Source organism: Bos indicus x Bos taurus, chromosome 18 (genome assembly GCF_003369695.1).
Source record: "Bos indicus x Bos taurus breed Angus x Brahman F1 hybrid chromosome 18, Bos_hybrid_MaternalHap_v2.0, whole genome shotgun sequence".
In the NCBI taxonomy this organism is placed as follows: Eukaryota; Metazoa; Chordata; class Mammalia; order Artiodactyla; family Bovidae; genus Bos; species Bos indicus x Bos taurus.
This window is the reverse complement of record NC_040093.1, coordinates 57998620-58015241: the sequence shown is the minus strand read 5'-3', so window position 1 is coordinate 58015241 and position 16622 is coordinate 57998620. Positions and strand designations below refer to the sequence as shown.

General features: G+C 46.6%; 1 protein-coding gene across 1 annotated transcript in view; it reads right to left on the bottom strand.

The window, feature by feature from the left end:
• Positions 1 to 16622, bottom strand: part of PKD1L2 (polycystin 1 like 2) — a 107942-nt gene that overhangs the window by 6822 nt on the left and 84498 nt on the right. The window contains exons 32-38 of the mRNA XM_027513951.1: positions 12230 to 12434; positions 10904 to 11000; positions 7824 to 7961; positions 6328 to 6513; positions 5120 to 5447; positions 2718 to 2851; positions 967 to 1094 (exon numbers count right to left, since the gene is read on the bottom strand). Coding sequence (XP_027369752.1) covers positions 967 to 1094; positions 2718 to 2851; positions 5120 to 5447; positions 6328 to 6513; positions 7824 to 7961; positions 10904 to 11000; positions 12230 to 12434 — 1216 coding nt within the window. The remainder of the gene's footprint in view (positions 1 to 966; positions 1095 to 2717; positions 2852 to 5119; positions 5448 to 6327; positions 6514 to 7823; positions 7962 to 10903; positions 11001 to 12229; positions 12435 to 16622) is intronic.

The following is a 16622-nucleotide window of genomic DNA, read 5'->3' as shown; positions in this document are numbered from 1 at the left end:
AATGCTTTGTTGCTTAGTTGCTAAGTCATGTCCGACTCTTTGAGACCCCATGGACTGTAGCACGCCAGGCTCCTCTGTCCATGGGGATTCTCCCAGGCAGGAATACTGGAGTGGGTTGCCGTTTCCTTCTCTGGGGGATCTTCCCAACCCAGGGATTGAACACATGGCTCCTACATGGGCAGGCAGATTCTCTACCACTGAGCCACTAGGGGGTTCAATGCCTAATCAATTAAAAAAAAAAAAAAAAGTTGTTTTCTTAGGGGGAATGGGAGTTATTGTTAAATGGGAACAGTGTGTGGTCTTGCCCTCCCTCTCAGCCCTCTCCCGTACATGCAAGATAATCTTGTGTTGTCTGTTCCACTTCCCTCCTCTTTCCCACTCCTCTGGAAGAAGGACATATGTTTGGCTGGTAAGAGGCTAAATTCACCTCTTTTATAAAGAGATGGAGGGATTTTTAACTGTTTAAGCAGCATGATGAGAAGGATTTAAGAATTTTAGAGGCTTTCTGAAACAGCTGCAGGCGGAGTGTGAGGGCTTTGGAGAGGAGAGGTGGGTGGTGGATGGGCCTCCTTTGATGTTGTTAGAGAAATGCAGGGACTTAAACTGCTATTAGGTAACTGTTGGCTGGTGGTTTTGAATTGGCAGTGCTTAGAGACTATGTGGAATCCAGGTTTATGGATCAGTGTGCAACATGGTGGTAAATGTGACAAAGGGGATTTTTCCTAATTCCTAGAGACCACCCAGGAAGGACCATCCTAAAAGTCTCAGTTCCTGAGAGGTGCCTGAGCTGGGTCAGCCCTCGGGGCCAGCAGGGGATGTGGAAGATTGCCATGGCACACAGCTAAGCAGAACACCTTCCTCTCCCTTCTTTAGGCCCCCTGTGAGGAAGAGGGGAGTAGGGAGAGAGAACAGGCAGGCACACACCCACTCCATCCTCACTCATGGAGCCGCAAGCCCGCCCCTCACCTGCACAGCCATGTAGTAGAGGAGGAACAGGAAGTAGGCGATCTCCGCGGCTACCACGAAGGGGTGCCAGCCGTCAGTAAAGGGGTACAGGCGCAGGCTCTGCAGGTGCGCATGTGCAAAGAAGGTTCCTGCAAAGCAGAGCGTGTTCTGCTCACCCACGGCCACATGCCCACTCAATACCGGAAGTCATCAGTGAGATGAAGTGAACTCAAGCCCTTCTGAGGGGTGGGCACGGGCAGAAAAGAAGGTAGAGGTCCTTCTAACCCACAGACCAAGGGACTGAAAGGGGAGGGCAAGAAACAGCTGCTGTATCTGATGGGACAGGGTGTGGGGGTGGGGGGTGCTACAGCAGAAGACAGGCCTCCGGCCTTTTCCTTCAGTGTCGGCCACTGCCCTCATCACCTCCAGCCACAGCACACCTGCTTGCCTAACATCTATTTACTCCCAGTTGGCTTGTTTAAGGCTGTGGTTAAGACTGTTTCATCTAAAGAGAACACTGGAGATCAACTTAGCTGTTAACCAATATGCCTAAAATTCAACCTTCTTTAGAATTCTTTTTCATCCATTTATGTCTTTTCCTAAACCAATTTGACTAATAAGGCTACTGCCTGCAAAGATAAAGCCATTCCAAAAAATGGCAGACTGGAGAGACACAAATCACCTGAGGCCTTGCTGATATCAGTGGGCTACTGAATCAACTAGACCAGAAGCCGAAACCACGCTTCTCATTTGTAGAAATAAATTAATCAGGTTGTGTTGGGGACAAATTGTTGAAAAGGTTCTTAAACAGCCAAAGAGATGGCAAAAAGAAATAGGAAATTACAAGACGTGCGAATAAATCCCCCAAAAAGGATTTGAAAGTAACTTTTGACAGTAGTGAATGATAATGAAAGTTGAAAGCCTTTTACTTTTCACTTTACACAGTCCTGAAATTTTAAAAGAACTACAAATATTACTTTTTAAAATATGTAAAGTACAGAATTCCCTGGCAGTCCAGTGGGGACCCAGGTTCAATGCCAGGTCAGGAGAGTAAGATCCCACATGTCACAAAGAGTGGCCAGGAAAAAAAAAAAGAGTCATATTTTAAAAGTTTAATTTTTAAAAAAGAGGTGGTTGATTTTAGGAAAATTGATTATTAGCTGAAGAGGCCTTAAATCAGTGTTTTTAGTGGATTATGATTAGCATTAAAAAACGGTGGAAAGCGGGGAATGGAGAGAAAGAATAGAACACAAAATAGTATTACATGTAGTTAAGGAAATTATTTTTGAAGCCCTTGTCTCAGTTATGTTTTAATATATTGGTATGTGTGTATTAGAATTTGATGTAAAATGAACTTTTACATATAGGTTGCATGTAACTTTTGCATTGTACATTGAGATACCACAAATAAAGTGTGATTTAGGTGAAGTTATCTGTTACCAGGTCACCCCCTCCCCAGCCCTTCACTGCTAGGCCCCCATCCCCACACACAGGAGAGTGGAAAGCTCAAGAACATGAGCTGCCTTCAGACCCCAGCTGTCTCCCAGACTTGAGAGACAGGCCAGAGAGAAATGCAGACAGCCAGAAAGAAGGGTGGAACAGTCCTGAAACTTTGCCTTTAGGGGCAAAGGCAGAACCAAGACCCTTTGGCAGTATTGCCCAAACAACCTTTTGCCCTGGAGCTCTGGCCTGGGGGTGAGGAGCCCTAGCCCAGAGGGAGGGGTGTCTATCATCTGGAACATGCAGATAGGTTCACAGGCAAGCCTGCCCACCAAGGGCGCTGGTCTCCAGGGTCAGAGTGACAATGCAGAACAGGTTGACGTTAGCGTTGTAGACCGTGAACTCCACAAACACGGCTCTGGTCAAGCTGTCCAGCCAGGTGTTGTCAAAGAGATACTGGAGGGTTCTGTGGGAAGAGGAGCATTTAGAGGTGTCTCAATACACAGGGGCTCCCTGCCCTCTCAGCCCAGGGAGGAGCCCAACGCTTCCTGTCAAGATTCCTCCCTCTGTTTGTCCTCTGTGCCCCAGGCCCCAGGGCCTTCAGGCTGCTCCTGGGAGTGCAGAGTTTCTAAAAATCTGGTCCCCAGACTGCTAGCATCACATCATCTGGAAACTTGTTAGAAATGCAAATTCTCAAGCTCCACCCCGGATCTCCCCAGTCAGAATCTCTGGGGGTGGGGACCTGGGAATCTGTGCTTTGGTGAGCCATCCAAGGAATTATGATGTGGTTTTTTGGTTGGTTTTAACCATTATCCATCTCTATCTTTTTAAAGTGTACCTGATGTACAATGTTAGTTCAGATGTACAGCATAGTGATTCAGTGTTTTTATAGATTTTAATAACTTCCATTAAAAGTTATTACAAAGTAAGGCCTATAATTCTCTGTGCTGGACAATATATCCTTGTTGCTTGTCTATTTCATTTTCATTTTTATTATTTTTTTGGCATGTGGAGTAGCATGAGAGATCTCAGTTCCCTGACCAGAAAGATCAAATCCATGCTCCCTGCAGTGGAAGCATGGAGTCTTAACCACGGACCACCAGGGAAGTCCCAATCTTGTACATAGTACTTAGTATCCGATGCATTTTAAAGTTGGAGGACATGGTGTTAGAGGAGCCACATAGAACACTAGGGGCTTAGGCAGGCAGCAGCTATAGCTGCCACAGTCCCTCTAGGGCTGGCAGTTCACAAAACCAGTTCCCAGAGATCTGCTCACAGGTGTTGTGGGAACAGCATGTGCCAGAGGGACCTGGGTTCAAAACTTGCCTGCCTCGTGGGCAAGCTGATAACATCTCAAGGTCTCAGCTTCCTCATCTGCAGTGGTGTTAACACCAGTGCCTCGGGATCATTATGAAGAGAAAATAGAAATATGTGTGTGTGTGCATGAAGTATTAATAATAATAGCTGTTATTAGAGCAGTAATGATGGGCCTGTTTTAAAATATGCCCCATCCCTGGTGAGTTTGGGGCTTCCCTGGTAGCTCAACTGGTAAAGAATCTGCCTGCAATGTGGGAGACCCCAATTTGATTCCTGGGTCGGGAAAATCCCCTGGAGAAGGGAAGAGCTACCCACTCCAGTATTCTGGCCTCGAGAATTCCATGGGGTTGCAAAGAGTCAGACGTGACTGAGCGACTTTCACTTTTCTGGTGGGTTTGTACCCTGCTGAATGTGTCAGTTCTGAGTAGCAGGAAAACACCTCTTATGTGGAAATAGACTATTTCTGGCCTGTCCTTAATCCCAGGGGACCCCGCCAAGGTGTTTCCTTTTGGAGTTTGTTACCTCTGTTCCTTGATGTTGTAATAATGCAGCAGAGGAGCCAGAGGTTCACACAGGTTTACTCACTCACCTGGATCCACACCGCTAACAGTGCCAGGTTTCATACCTCCGACACTAGAGCGTGCTGGGAGAGGCAGTATGCGTGAGCCCTGCCTGTCCCCACACATTCATGCCGAGTGTTCAGAAACTCAAGGCTCTGGCTGGGCTTTACCCAGGCTTCATCTCAGCACTGAGTTTGCAGTGAGCAGCTTCAAGGAATGGGGTGAGGTCCTCCTTCAGACAAAGAGCAGGCTTGCTTCTGCCACTGTAGAAACAGTGGATAAAGTGCTCTATGCACAGTGTTTCTCCTTGGTGCTGTCACTCCCTGCAGGGCAAGCATCTATCATGGCTCCTCCTGGGGACTGACTCCCATCGCCATGAAGCTCTGCTACTGTTTTTTGCTGTGAGGAGTGAAATCCTTTGTCTCTGACCTAGGAGTCTTGTGTCTTCTGCCAGCATCCATGAAACGAACTAGCATGTTAGCTTATGAGTAGGTAAAACCTCAGAACTTGCAAATTCGTGGTTAAGGTTTAAGAGCCCTAACCACTTCCTACTTGCCTGGTGGTGGGTGCTTTGTGTGGTCCTGAGTTCCCCATCCCTCTACTGTTTCTAACTGAGGCCACCAGGCTTCGTGCCCTAAGCTGAGAATCCTGGAGGCAGGATTTCTCTTCCAACTTGGAGACTGCATAGTTCCCAGCGGCCTGAAAATACAACCTGAGTGCCTCTGAATCCCCCAGGCCCTCCCCACAATGATAAAATGAGCTTGGCTCAGCCCTGTTTTGAAGGCTGCACCCACCAATCAGACCTGGAATCAAGCAAATGTCTTTCCTCTGCTGCACATTAATCAAGTGAGCCTTACCTTGATGCACTTTGGCGATCAGTCCCCAAGGAGACCACGTAACCTCCTCCCCGGTACACGGTAAGTTTGCCCCAGAGGGGATACCCTCGGCGCTGGCTCTGGCTCTGGTACCGCCAAGCCTGGGAGAAGTCATTGCTGTTGTTGAGGACGGAGGCATTCCAGCCTTCCCCATAGTCTGACAGGTCTTCCACATCCAGGGAATATGGTGCATGGCACCTGTCAAGGAAAGCCTGCAGCTGCGGGGCAAGAAGGCAGGAGCTCTCCTGGACCCTCACTTGGCGAATCTGGGCACTGCCAACCAGCTTGGCATTCCCATCAGTGACAAAGCCTGGGGATGAGAAACACGTGGGTAAATGTAGCCATCAACACTGTCTTAACACATTCCAAGCTTTTTGGCCTGGATGCTAACACGACCTCCAGTGTACCCACGTAGAATCAGCCAAGAGAAGTTCATGGCCAACCACATTCAACCATTCATCACCGTCTCCCCACCTTGGACCTGGTCTACTTTTTGCATAACTTCTCTTGAGGAATGACACACCCTACCCAGGTGTCATCTTGGAGACCATTTTTGTCCTTTCCCCCAGTGCTCATCCTGTGAGTCAACAGGGCCCATCAGCAGTGCATCTTCGATGTCCCCACCTCCGTTTCTCCATCACCTCTGCCTCTTGTCCTTACATCAGTCCCATCATTTCTCCCCAGCTTCCTAACCTACCTACCCTCTACTCCAGCTTCCATGTGCTGTTTATACCACAGAACTGACTATGTTACTGCCTCACAAAGAAGCTGTCAATGGCTCTTCACTTCCTTAAACATAAACTGAACTTCCAGAGCCTTCATGATGTGGCCCCTGTTCCTCTCTTCTGCTTTGCTTCTCACAGGTCCTCTACTCCTACCCCACAAGGCAGCCACACTCAGCACTCTAGTTCCAGGAAGTGTAGCGCCTCAGTGTTTCAGGCTTGCCTTCACTCATGTGGTCCTTTCTGCCTGCCACATCATTTCCCGCTGGCCAACTCTGGCTCAGTTATCTAAAAAGGAGGTTCTCTACTCTGCATTCAGGGAGGGTTAGGGGCCCTCAGAGGGTCTCTCCTTCAAAGCGTATGGTTCTGTGGTTATTGGTTCTCTGTAAGGCTGAGGCAGTGACCCACTGCTGTTCCAAGAAAGGAGTGTGAAAGGTGCTAATACACATCCTGGGCTGGGCACAATACCTGGGTAATGACTGTACAGGTTGCTTACGAGGGTGGTGTTGGCCCATGTGAAAAACTGTTGGAAGCTCAGCACGGTTGAAAAGCCTTGGGTGAAGCTGTGCTCGAGGTGTCTGTTGAAGTGATAGGCGCTGGGGTCCCTCTGCCCATAGGCAACCAGCAGCAGCATCCACAGAAAGCCCAGGTACGCTGGGAAGAGAGGTACAGCCCCTCGTCAGGCAGAAGCCCCAACTCCTACCAAGTGCAGGGCAAGATGTGGAAAGGCACATGGCTCAGAACAGTTGAGGTCTGTAGACCTGCCACTTGCCCCTCTGGTGACAAAGGAGCCAGTCCTTATAAGGACAGCAGAAAGGAGCAAAGTCCACAGGCCATGAGCCTCTGTCTGGGTTCAAATTCCAGCTCTGACATTTCCTACCCATGTGCCCTTCGCAAGTGACTTAACCCTTCTGTGCCTCCTTTTCCTTGTCTGTGAAGCGGAGATGAAAATTCTGTCACACAGTTGTGATGGAGTCAACAAGTTAATGTTCATAAAGCACTTACAATAGTGCCTGCATGGACTTTGTGCTGTCTGAATGTTTCTTAAAGAGAATTTTTTAAAAATGGGGCTCCGGGGACTCCCCTGGTGGTCCAGGGCTTCCACTTCAGGGGGCATGGGTTCAATCCCTGGTTGGGGAGCTAAGACTCCACATGCTGTGTGGCACGGCCAAAAAAAGGCGGGTGCTCTGCCAAGTTGCAATGCTGAGGATAGAGTGATAAAGATGACAGATGTGTTCCCTGCCCTCATGCAGCTCACCAGTAAACAGATGAGTGTGACCTAAGGGCCATTAGGTACAAAGATTTAGTTTAGAAAGCCCGAAGTTAGAATCTCATGGGGGATGCATAACCTTACTGAACTAGAATCTCTGGGTCCAGGGCTTGGGAGTATGCATTCTGGCACCCCTCCCCTCACCTCAAGATGACTTATTGGGGTTCTGCCCACACCCCTCCTGTTCTTCATTCTGTGTATGCAATTCCTACTCAAGCTCCCCAACTCTGTGCTTTAGCCATATGTGCTTGGCCAGTGGAAGCACAGACACAAGTATGGCCTCCTTGTCATGGCAACTATGGGAGAGCGTGTTTCATGAAACAAAGGAATGAACCAAGAAGGACGAAAATATGAGATACAGGCCGCAGCTTCAACACAGTAGAATAATAAAGAGAATTCTCAGGCCCCAGTGAAGAGGGACCTCAGAATGACAGTAGCCAGTCCTTACAAGAGCTTGTCAGAGGACTCCCGGAGAGATTCCCCCAGAAGATGAAGAGACAAAATGTCTCATGTGAATGCACATCTCAAGAGACATCTAGAACACTAATCGGGGGTTGACCAATGCCTGGAAAACCAAATGAATGAACAGAACAAAAAGAGTAGAAAAAGAAAAGAGATTGCACCACATCTGTTCAAGTCTGTGTTAAGAACCAGCAAGTGGGAAGGTCACTCATAGGTAATCTTGGCTGCCTACCCAAGATTTCTCTGATTAAGGCAAATGCTTTCTGCTCCTTGAGGTGCATGGTTTTCATCTTCTCAATGTCAGAGGCCAGAGGCGGCTGGTAGGTATCCCTTCTGCTGTTTCTTCGTGCTCGGAACAAGGCAGAGGGGTCTGTGAAAGTGAAGGGCATAAAAGCAGTCCCAGAAATGGGCAGTGGAACCAGGTCATACATTTGCAACCAAGAGACTCCCCTCACCAGGTACCACGGGACCCATCATTCCCCCTCCATTCCTCTGCCTGGGCTATCCTGTGCCCAGGGTCCTGTCCCTTTTCCTCCAGGAACAGATGCCTCCCATTACTGTGGTCTCACTGATCACTGAATGCAGTCTTCCTGTGTTCCTGAACTCTAAGGTGGATCTCAGTGCTTCCCAAACTTGGAAAGATGAGGGTATCTAATATCTCGAAGTCCTGTTATGTCTAATTCCAAGTATCTTCTTTCTCAGACCACTTTATGAGCTATAATTTTCACGAACGCACCCTATAGAAACCTACAATCCAGTGATTTTAGTAAATTTATAGAGTTGTGCCACCATCACCACAACTCAGTTTTAGAGTGTTTCTGTCACCCCTAGAGGTTCCCTCATATCCCTGAAGTGAGTGTGTACTCCCACTCTATCTCCACCCTCAGCCTCATTAATTTGCTTTCTGTATCCATAGATTTTCTTTCTGGACTTTTCATATAAATAGAGTCATATGTACATAGTTTTTTGTATCTGGCATCTTTTACTTAGTGTAATATTTGATGCTCATCCTTGTTGTGTATATTAGTAGTTTCTTTTTATGTTTGAGTAGTATTCTGTTGAATGGACATACTACCTTTTGTTTAATTCACCTATTGATGGATATTTGGATTACTCCTGGTATGGGCTATTAAGAATAGTGTGTCTATGAATGTTTTGTATGGATATATATTTTCATTTCTCTTGGAGTGGCTAAGTATCTTTTGGCAATTGCGAATGAAACTGCTATGAAAGTTTGTATACAGATTCCTGTATGAAAATAAATCTTTATTTCTCTGGGATAAATGCCCAAGAGTGCAATTTCCAAGTCAAATGGTAAACCCATTTTTAGTTTTGAAAGGAACTACCAAATTGTTTTCCAGAGTGTCTGTACCATTTTACATTCCCACTGGGACTGTATCAGTCCTCCAGCTTCTCTGCATCCTTGTCTGCATTTGGTATTAACACCGTTTATAGGCAGTCTGATATGGCTATATTGACCCAACTGACTTTTTAGATCCACGCCCCTCTGTCCATCCCCACTGCTAACGCATGCCACCCCCAATCTAGGACCATTTCACTAGTCTTCCTACTGGCCTCCCCACTTCTACCTTTGACCCACTATCTCTGGTCTCCAAGAGCAGTCATAGTAATCTTCCTAAAATCACAAATCTCCTATTTAAGACACTCCAAAGCCCCAGCATGGCCCCAGGGCACTGCATGGCCTGGTCCTCACCCACCTCTCTGCCCTCATCTTGAACCCCTCTTTCCACATGCACACAGCTCCCCATGCCCTAGCCACCCCGTCAGCAACTGCTGTAAAGCGACAAGCTATGGTTCCACCTCAGGGTCTTTGCACATACTCAGTGTTCAGTCCTTCCCTGTCCCATCCTTTGGGAGCCAGCTTAGGTACCCCTTCAGCAGAGAGGCCTGCACCCTCTTATTCTACCCTCCTCATTCTTTCTTACAAGTTATCTTGTACATTTATTTGTTAGTGTGTCTCCCAAATGGGCTGTTTATTCCAAGTGTGCTAAGTCACTTCAGTCGTGTCCAACTCTTTGTGACCCCATAGACTGTAGCCTATCAGGCTACTCTGTCCATGGGATTCTCTAGGAAAGAATACTGTAGTGGGTTGCCATGCTCTTCTCCAGGGGATCTTCCTGACCCAGGGATCAAACCTGCATCTCTTACATCTCCTGCCCTGGCAGATGGGTTCTTTACCTCTAACACCACAAATGTCTTTTATTCTAAGAGCAGTAACCTGTTCCAACCAGTCAGTGCTGTGTTGCTAGGGCTGAGTGGAGAGCAAGGATTGATTTCAAACAGGCAAGAGGGAACTTTTGGGGGTAACACAGCTGTTCTGAATTGTGGTGATAGTTGCACAACTCTATAAATTTACTAAAATCAATGAATTATACACTTACAATGATTGGATTTTATGTAAATCATGTTCCCAAGGCAGTGTATTGCCTGGAACACAGCAAGTACTCCCTGGATAAATGCCAAAGGAATGACCGATGAATATTTAATTGATTGGGAGGCTGACGTCTCTTTGGAGAAAATTAATTTTTGACTTGGAAGATGGTTTTAATGGACTTTTTGGGTCTGCACAGCCAAAACCCTATTGGAGGATGGAAGGATCCAGGCCCATGAGGAAGTCACCATACTGCCTAGGGATGTAGGGGTATGGGCTTTTGTTTGCTCCTGTTTTTCCTTGAGAGTCAGAATCTCTGCATAGACTGTTAGAGTGTTGGTTCTGTTCTGTTTGCCTGTTTGTTTTTTGTAACTCTCTTATTGTAGGCACCCTCAGGAGTTTTGGCTGGAAAGTGAGAGATCAGGTTGGGCGGAAGAGGTCCTCTGACCAGAGGCAGCATGGCTGTGTTCCACTAAAATGCCTTACAAAAGCAGGTGCTGGGCTGGATTTGGGCCCCTGGCTGTTGTTTGCAGACCCTTGTCTGAGAATCCTAATTACAACTCTCTTATCCCCCATTCTCACCCCTCACCCCCACAACTTGTATTTTAGTTCCCTAATGACCTGAATCCTGGAGAGGAAAGCTTGCTTGTTATTACACAGAGGGTGACGGCCCCTGCCGAACACGGACCCCACGGTGCCTCTTCATGCTTGGGTGTCAGAAAGGCTTGGATAGGGGAGGAATGAGGTTGCTCAGGAGACAGAGGAGGAGGCACTTGTTCCAGGATGGTCTGGGGGTGCCTCACCAGTAGGCCTGAAGTCTGATGGGGAGCAAAGGTCTGAGCCCAGGATCACCCAGTGGCTGGGCTCTATGGGGCTTTCTCAGCCTCATCAGCCCCCTGCCTACACCCAGGCACCATTACCTGGGCTGGAGAGACATCCCGGGAGGGGGACCACAGGCTCCTCCTCATCCTCCACTCGCTTCAACACCAGAGCAAAGAAAGCTGCGAACCCCAGCACCTAGAAAACACCCACCGTGAACCCCAAGCCTGTGTTGGAAACTCTGTCAATTCCTGGTCTGAGTTGGGTAGAATGGGAGATACATTGGTGTCCTGGGACAAGAGCCATGCTCTGGGGCAGCCAGGTGGGAACCAACCCATCCTCTGCAGAGAGGTCACCTGGTCATGAAGTGTGTGTGCGCCTGGTCACCAACCAGGCCAAGACAGGCAAATCCTTGAACTCACCCTGCTTCTGGCATTCCCTGAGCCCTCCCACCCGCTGCTCTCCTTTTGCTCAGCCTTTCTGTTACCTCTCAGCCTAGTGACTTACACCTCCCTAGCATATACACCTACCTCCTCCCTCCGTCTGGCCCTCCCTTTCTGTATGAAGTAATTCCTCCCGTTACATTGTCTCTGCACCCACAGTATAGAAGCATAATGCTCAAGACTCTGTTCTTAATATTCTCAGACTGGATTGGGTCAGGTGTCAGGAGCTGTTTGGGGTGGGGGTGGGGTGGGTGGTGAGAAAGATTCTGCAACACCTCATAGGTAGAAAGAGTCTCTATAAATGTTCCCTCATTTCTATAGCTTCCCCCTACCCCATGCCAGTATTCCTACCACCTGGCTTCTTCCAGGCCAGGTTCAGTGACTGACTGCTCACTTGCATAATTTTACATTTTCAGGAATAGGAGTGTATTTCCAGTTCATGGACACATTTAATGACTTGGTGTTTTTATTTTCTGAAGATAAAGTTCTTGTAAGTTGCACATGCCACAATCAAAATCATCCTAGCCCTGAGGAAACACATAATTCCTATTTTACATGTGACCTGGGGCAAGATTTTTTTGTGACCTTATCCTCTTTTGTTGTTGTTCTTCAGTCTCTAAATCTTGTCTGACTCTTTGTGACCCTGTGGACTGCAGCACACCAGGCTTCCCAGGCCTTCACCATCTCCCAGAGTTTGCTCAAACTCATGTCCACTTTACCTCAGGTTTTCCCATCTGTAAAGTGGAGGCGAGGACCCTCCCGAGGGTGACAGTGATAAGATGCCAGCATCTGGCCATGAGGGAGCATGGGTTATCCTGGTAATTACCTTCCTGCCCCAGGTCTACCCAGAAGTGGCCCTACAGCTGGGTTTGTTGAATGAAGAGATAAGGGAACTGCTGAAGCCTAAGGAGGGAGCAGGTGGCAGGAGGGAAAGCATGGGCAGAGGGGAGGAGGAGATGAGGGCAGCCCCACAGAGGTCCTGACCTTCAGTGGCTGGGTGACAAACACGCTCTCCACGAAGGAGACGGCCATGGAGATGAGCCACTTGAGGGAGCTGGTCCGCCCGTAGTGCAAGCCGTAGAGCATGGTGAAGAAGGCTGCCACCCCACTTGTGACTACCACCAGGAGCCAGCCCACCAGGACACACCACCAGGGCAGGCCTCGAGGGAGCTTGCTTGCCTGCAGGGAACTGCAAGAGAGGGTGAATATAATCAGTGTGGCACCATTTGGGCTCAAGTTCAACTCCTACTCCACCTCCACCAGCTTCATGACTTGGTCAAGTTCCTTGACCTGTCAGACCCTCAGTTTTCTCTTTGTCCTGTTCTGTATTCTGTCTGATATACATACACATACGGTATTGAGATCACTTTTATTCAATGCTTACTGGACACAGGAGGGCTGAGAGGAGCTACTCCATGTTCAAGGTCAGGAGGGGCAGCAGTGAGGAGATACTCCTCTTCCAAAGTAAGGAGCAGCGGCTGCACTTTGCTGGAGCAGCCGTGAAGAGATACCCCATGTCCAAGCTAAGAGAAACCCAAGTAAGATGGTAGGTGTTGCGAGAGGGCAGACACACTGAAACCATAATCGCAGAAAACTAGTCAATCTAATCACACTAGGACCACAGCCTGTCTAACTCAATGAAACTAAGCCATGCCGTGTGGGGCCACCCAAGACAGGTGAGTCATGGTGGAGAGGTCTGACAGAATGTGGTCCACTGGAGAAGGGAATGGCAAACCACTTCAGTATTCTCGCCTTGAGAACCCCGTGAATAGTATGAAAAGGCAAAATGATAGGATACTGAAAGAGGAACTCCCCAGGTTGGTAGGTGCCAATATGCTACTGGAGATCAGTGGAGAAATAACTCCAGAAATAACTCCAGAAGGGATGGAGCCAAAGCAAAAACAATACCCAGCTGTGGATGTGACTGGTGATAGAAGCAAGATCCTATGCTGTAAAGAGCAATATTGCATAGGAACCTGGAATGTCAGGTCCATGAATGAAGGCAAATTGGAAGTGGTCAAACAGGAGATGGCAAGAGTGAACGTCGACATTCTAGAAATCAGCAAACTAAAATGGATTGGAATGGGTGAATTTAACTCAGTTGACCATTATATCTACTCCTGTGGGAAGGAATCCCTTAGAAGAAATGGAGTAGCCATCATGGTCAACGAAAGAGTCCGAAATGCAGTACTTGGATGCAATCTCAAAAACAACAGAATCTACAAAAGGAAATATGAGTAAAGTAACAAATTTTAAATGATAATAAATTGTTTTCTTAAAAAAAAAAAAAAAAAAACAGAATGATCTGTTTGTTTCCAAGGCAAACCATTCAATGTCACAGTAATCCAAATCTATGCCCCAACCAGTAATGCTGAAGAAGCTGCAGTTGAATTGTTCTATGAAGACCTACAAGACCTTTTAGAACTAACACCCAAAAAAGATGACCTTTTCATTATAGGGGACTGGAATGCAAAAGTAAGAAGTCAAGAAACACCTGGAGTAACAGGCAAGTTTGGCCTTGGAATACGGAATGAAGCAGGGCAAAGGCTAATAGAGTTTTGCCAAGAGAACGCACTGGTCATAGCAAACACCCTCTTCCAACAACACAAGAGAAGACTCTACACATGGACATCACCAGATGGTCAACACCGAAATCAGATTGATTATATTCTTTGCAGCCAAAGATGGAGAAGCTCTATACAGTCAGCAAAAACAAGACCAGAAGCTGACTGTGGCTCAGATCATGAACTCCTTATTGCCAAATGCAGACTTAAATTGAAGAAAGTAGGGAAAACCACTAGACCATTCAGGTATGACCTAAATCAAATCCCTTATGATTATACAGTGGAAGTGAGAAATAGATTTAAGGGACTAGATCTGAAAAATAGAGTACCTGATGAACTATGGACGGAGGTTCGTGACATTGTACAGGAGACAGGGATCAAGACCATCCCCATGGAAAAGAAATGCAAAAAAGCAAAATGGCTGTCTGGGGAGGTCTTACAAATAGCTGTGAAAAGAAGAGAAGTGAAAAGCAAAGGAGAAAAGGAAAGATATAAACCTCTCAATGCAGAGTTCCAAAGAATAGCAAGGAGAGATAAGAAAGCCTTCCTCAGCAATCAGTGCAAAGAAATAGAGGAAAACAACAGAATGGAAAAGACTAGAGATCTCTTCAAGAAAATTAGAGATACCAAGGGAACATTTCGTGCAAAGATGGGCTCGATGAAGGACAGAAATGGTATGGACCTAACAGAAGTGGAAGATATTAAAAAGAGGTGGCAAGAATACATAGAAGAACTGTACAAAAAAGATCTTCATGACCCAGATAATCATGATGGTGTGATCACTGACCTAGAGCCAGACATCCTGGAATGTGAAGTCAAGTGGGCCTTAGAAAGCATCACTACAAACAAAGCTAGTGGAGGTGATGGAATTCCAGTTGAGCTATTTCAAATCCTGAAAGATGATGCCGTGAAAGTGCTACATTGAATATGCCAGCAAATTTGGAAAACTCAGCAGTGGCCACAGGACTAGGTCAGTTTTCATTCCAATCCCAAAGAAAGACAATGCCAAAGAATGCTCAAAGTACTGCACAATTGCACTCATCTCATATGCTAGTAAAGTAATGCTCAAAATTCTCCAAGCCAGGCTTCAGCAATATGTGAACCGTGAACTTCCTGATGTTCAAGCTGGTTTTAGAAAAGGCAGAGGAACCAGAGATCAAATTGCCAACATCCGCTGGATCATGGAAAAAGCAAGAGAGTTCTAGAAAAACATCTGTTTCTGCTTTATTGACTATGTAAAAGCCTTTGACTGTGTGGATCACAATAAACTGTGGAAAATTCTGAAAGAGATGGGAATCCCAGACCACCTGACCTGCCTCTTGAGAAATTTGTATGCAGGTCAGGAAGCAACAGTTAGAACTGGACATGGAACAACAGACTGGTTCCAAATAGGAAAAGGAGTATGTCAAGGCTGTATATTGTCACCCTGCTTATTTAACTTATATGCAGAGTACATCATGAGGAACTCTGGACTGGAAGAAGCACAAGCTGGAATCAAGATTGCCAGGAGAAATATCAATAACCTCAGATATGCAGATGACACCACTCTTATGGCTGAAAGTGAAGAGGAACTAAAAAGCCTCTCGATGAAAGTGAAAAAGGAGAGTGAAAAAGTTGGCTTAAAGCTCAACATTCAGAAAATGAAGATCATGGCATCTGGTCCCATCCCTTCATAGGAAATAGATGGGGAAACAGTGGAAACAGTATCAGACTTTATTTTGGGGGGCTCCAAAATCACTGCAGATGGTAATTGCAGCCATGAAATTAAAAGATGCTTACTCCTTGGAAGGAAAGTTATGACCAACCTAGATAGCATATTCAAAAGCAGAGACATTACTTTGCCAACAAAGGTCCATCTAGTCAAGGCTATGGTTTTTCCAGTGGTCATGTATGGATGTGAGAGTTGGACTGTGAAGAAAGCTGAGCGCCAAAGAATTGATGCTTTTGAACTGTGGTGTTGGAGAAGACTCTTGTGAGTCCCTTGGACTGCAAGGAGATCCAACCAGTCCATTCTGAAGGAGATCAGCCCTGGGATTTCTTTGGAAGGAATGATGCTAAAGCTGAAACTCCAGTACTTTGGCCACCTCATGTGAAGAGTTGACTCATAGGAAAAGACTCTGATGCTGGGAGGGATTGGGGGCAGCAGGAGAAGGGGATGACAGAGGATGAGATGGCTGGATGGCATCACTGACTCGATGGATGTGAGTCCAAGTGAACTCCGGGAGTTGGTGATGGACAGAGAGGCCTGGCGTGCTGCAATTCATGGGATTGCAAAGAGTCAGACACGACTGAGCGACTGAACTGAACTGAGGAGCAAGTCCCCATACAGACTGCGTTATACAGATGGCAAGCCTAGAAGGCTAGTACTATATAATTGTTTTTATTATGAAAATTCCCCATTATACAAAAATCAGTGAGTAGACTGAACCCCCATCAACTACTTTCAACAACCATCACCTTGTCAAACTTATTTCATCTATTTCCACATGCTTTTTTCCCCTTGGCATATTTAAAAATAAATTCCATACATAATATAAAATTATCACCAATTATTTTAGAATACATCTCAAAAATGGTCATTTTCTCACTCAGTTATTGTGCTCTTCTTGGGAAAGAAAAAATTTCCTTCTACCCTTTCTAGATTCTTCTGGCTGGTTTAAATTAAGTTGGCATGAGACAGATTAACAGGAGAAAAAGCAAATTTAATTACATATGTATGGGCCTTCAGAAGAATTTAAGGCCCAAGGACAAGTTAGGCAATTGAAGGTTCTGTGGCATCTGAGAAGTAGGTTGAAATTTGGGACCTTGAAAAG